At 46.1% G+C, this 2623-nt stretch overlaps 1 protein-coding gene across 6 annotated transcripts in view; it reads left to right on the forward strand.

Moving 5' to 3' along the window:
- EXOC7 (exocyst complex component 7) overlaps positions 1 to 2623 on the forward strand; it is a 55871-nt gene that overhangs the window by 43558 nt on the left and 9690 nt on the right. For 2 of the 6 annotated variants that reach the window (XM_019503089.1, XM_019503099.1), the window contains one exon: positions 1733 to 1771. The exons of the other annotated variants lie outside the window; for them this stretch is intronic. In XM_019503089.1, coding sequence (XP_019358634.1) covers positions 1733 to 1771 — 39 coding nt within the window. The remainder of the gene's footprint in view (positions 1 to 1732; positions 1772 to 2623) is intronic. 6 annotated transcript variants of the gene reach the window in all.

A 2623-nucleotide genomic window follows, 5' to 3' on the forward strand; every position in this document is an offset into this window, starting at 1 on the left:
GAGCCATTCTCCTTAACAAGGTTAAACCTCCTTAACGAGTACTCTGCATAGGCCCCCACCCCATGATCTGCCTTAACTTCCATGACGATGATGATCACCTGGAGGTCTCAAAGGGATGAACAGTTGGCTGCTGCCTGGCCTTCCAGATGTGCTGCCAGCTGGCACACATTTTAGTTGTCGGCCTCTGCAATGAGGTAGGGAGATGCAGCTGACAAGTCCTATAAATAAACCAGGCAGAGATCCTATAAATAAACTAGGTACCTGCTGTCTCCTGCAGTCTGATCTCTCAAATGAATACAAGTCAGTCCCGCCGAGTTATTGGGTAAAGAGGTTTGATCACAATGAATTGCATTGACTCGTCTTGTGTACCTTTCACCCAGTCTCCTTTCATTAACAGCAGTGAGAACACCCACACTGGAGTCCGCTCCATTTCTTTGTCTACTTCCGCTGCCTCCCATCATCCTCCTCTAACGGCCACCCTTCTTCCCTGCTAAACTACATGTCTGGTCAGAGTATCTGCAGAGTTAACTCTTTCATTGACCAAAGAGACAATGCAGCTTTTAGCTTCAGAGGAAACTGATAATTTCTTCTCTACTTGTCTAAAAGACAAGGTCCTCATTACTTACCCCAAGGCTGGAAAGTGCAGCCAGGCTGTGTGGTGGAGAACCAGAGCAGGAAATCATTACAAGCCTGCTGTAAGCTTTTTGTGGAGGTTTGTAAGGCAAACTGTTGGAGTGCAGGCTGCTCTGCGTGTTAAACGCAGTGAATTGTCCCACTAGGTGTAGGAACATCTTGATGGTAAAAGTCAGCAAAAGAAATGCATCTTCTCAGCCTGTAAAAATACCAGGTCAGGATAATCATGATACCTAGGCCTGGTGAGTTAAGTTGGCACCTGTTGCCTCAGAGCTGCATGTGAGAGGAAGCATTATAAAGCACGTTCTCTGCTGTCATTAGACATCCAGGATCTGTCAGGGTCATCCACACTCCTCACCTTTTGCCAGTAGTCTTCTCCTGCAGAGCTAGCAACAGCAGGGAATTCTGTGGCTGACCCCAGGAAACTAGACCTGCTGCTACAGGTATCTAGTCCAATGCAGGAAACAGCCAGCTTTGATAGCACAGAGTTGTTTGTGATATTATATTGTGTTCCAGCTGTTCCACGTGATTGGCTGGTGAGACAGTTGGGTTTTTGCCTCTGGTGAAATGTTCCACTCAAGTAGAAATGTTTTCACCTGCGGAAAGAAAGCACACAAGAACGGGAGTATGAACACCATTTCTTGCTGCGCACTCAACAACTGCTGGCAAAATCTGTGCCAGCCAAAACATCTTCTGTATCTTAAAAAAGGCTTTTAGCCTGCACTTGCAGGCATAAGGTCTTACTGAATAGTCCTCCAAGTAATACAGTTCATTTGACAGAATAACCCAACTCCCATTGGAATGGGAATGGGAATCTTGCCATTGGGACGGGGTCTGACTGTCCTTGGTAACACTTGTTGTGAGAGGGTGATGGGCACACTAAATCCTTTTTGCTGGCACGGACCACCAAGTTCTTCCTTAATATCCGGCTCGGTCTGTGGTCTTGAAGGAGTAAACCTGCCTGTTATGTGGCTGCTCTGTGTTTAATATCTGCTTTGTTCTTGAAGGGATGGTGGTCTCTAACCTGTCTTTTTGCACTTTACGTTTCTTTCTCTCTCCTCCCTTCCCTTTTTTCTCTATCTTGCCCTAAACTTTGTAGTTCTTGGGGACACATACAATATTCCTTTAGACCCCAGAGGTAAGCAGCGTGGGTCCTGCCCACATGAACCTGTTACATTGCCTTTCACTGTATCCAGCATTTAAAAAAAAAAAAAGTTGTCTTGGGAGGGAGAAAAGGAGGTGTATTTGCAACTACTAGCATGTGGATGTAGCTGCCTTCTTGGGAGGGGTTAGGTGGGGGATGCCACGTGAGCAAGAGTGGGGGTGGAGGACTGTCTTGATGGCACTGGGTTATCTCTAGGATGCTCCATGAAAGTAGCTGTTTCCAGAAGAGTTGCCCTGCTTGGTTTCACGTACAGTTCTTTGTTTGATAATGCTCCCAGCTTTCAGCCACCCCAGTCCTCTGCTCATAAGCAACTTGGGTTCCCAACCTTTCAAGTGGTCTTAGTGCTTGCAACCCCACAAAACTCCTATGGGTCAAGCATTTGAAGCATGGCTTCTTTTTGAACACATCCAGTGTTTTCACAAGTATGACTAGAGTGAGCTTGGCCTGTGGGAGGTTGACCCTTTGGAAATGATCTCTCTTTGCATCCAGGCACTAGAAATGAGGTGAACCAGCCCCATCACCTGTTTGAGCAGGTTGTGGAGTTCGAAAAAGTCCTTGTGCAGAGTTTGAGAAGTCTGTTATCAGTACCACGTGGTGTTAGCTGAAACTTTCCAGAGCCGTTGTGCACGTTTGGATTAATGCTGTTGGGATAGTTCAGTAAATGCCTGCCATTAAAAACAATCACTTTCCTGTGCTTACATTGGAGAAGTTGTAGTGCTAAAAAAGAAAGAAGCTTTTTGCTGGGTTTTGTTGCTCAGCATCTGATAAACAGAGTGGCTTCCAGATCTTAGGAGGGGGCGTTATCATTTCTATCGTGGAGATGAT

The sequence above is a fragment of the Gavialis gangeticus genome, unplaced genomic scaffold (assembly GCF_001723915.1).
Source record: "Gavialis gangeticus isolate Ggan-Ray unplaced genomic scaffold, GavGan_comp1, whole genome shotgun sequence".
Classification (NCBI taxonomy): domain Eukaryota; kingdom Metazoa; phylum Chordata; order Crocodylia; family Gavialidae; genus Gavialis; species Gavialis gangeticus.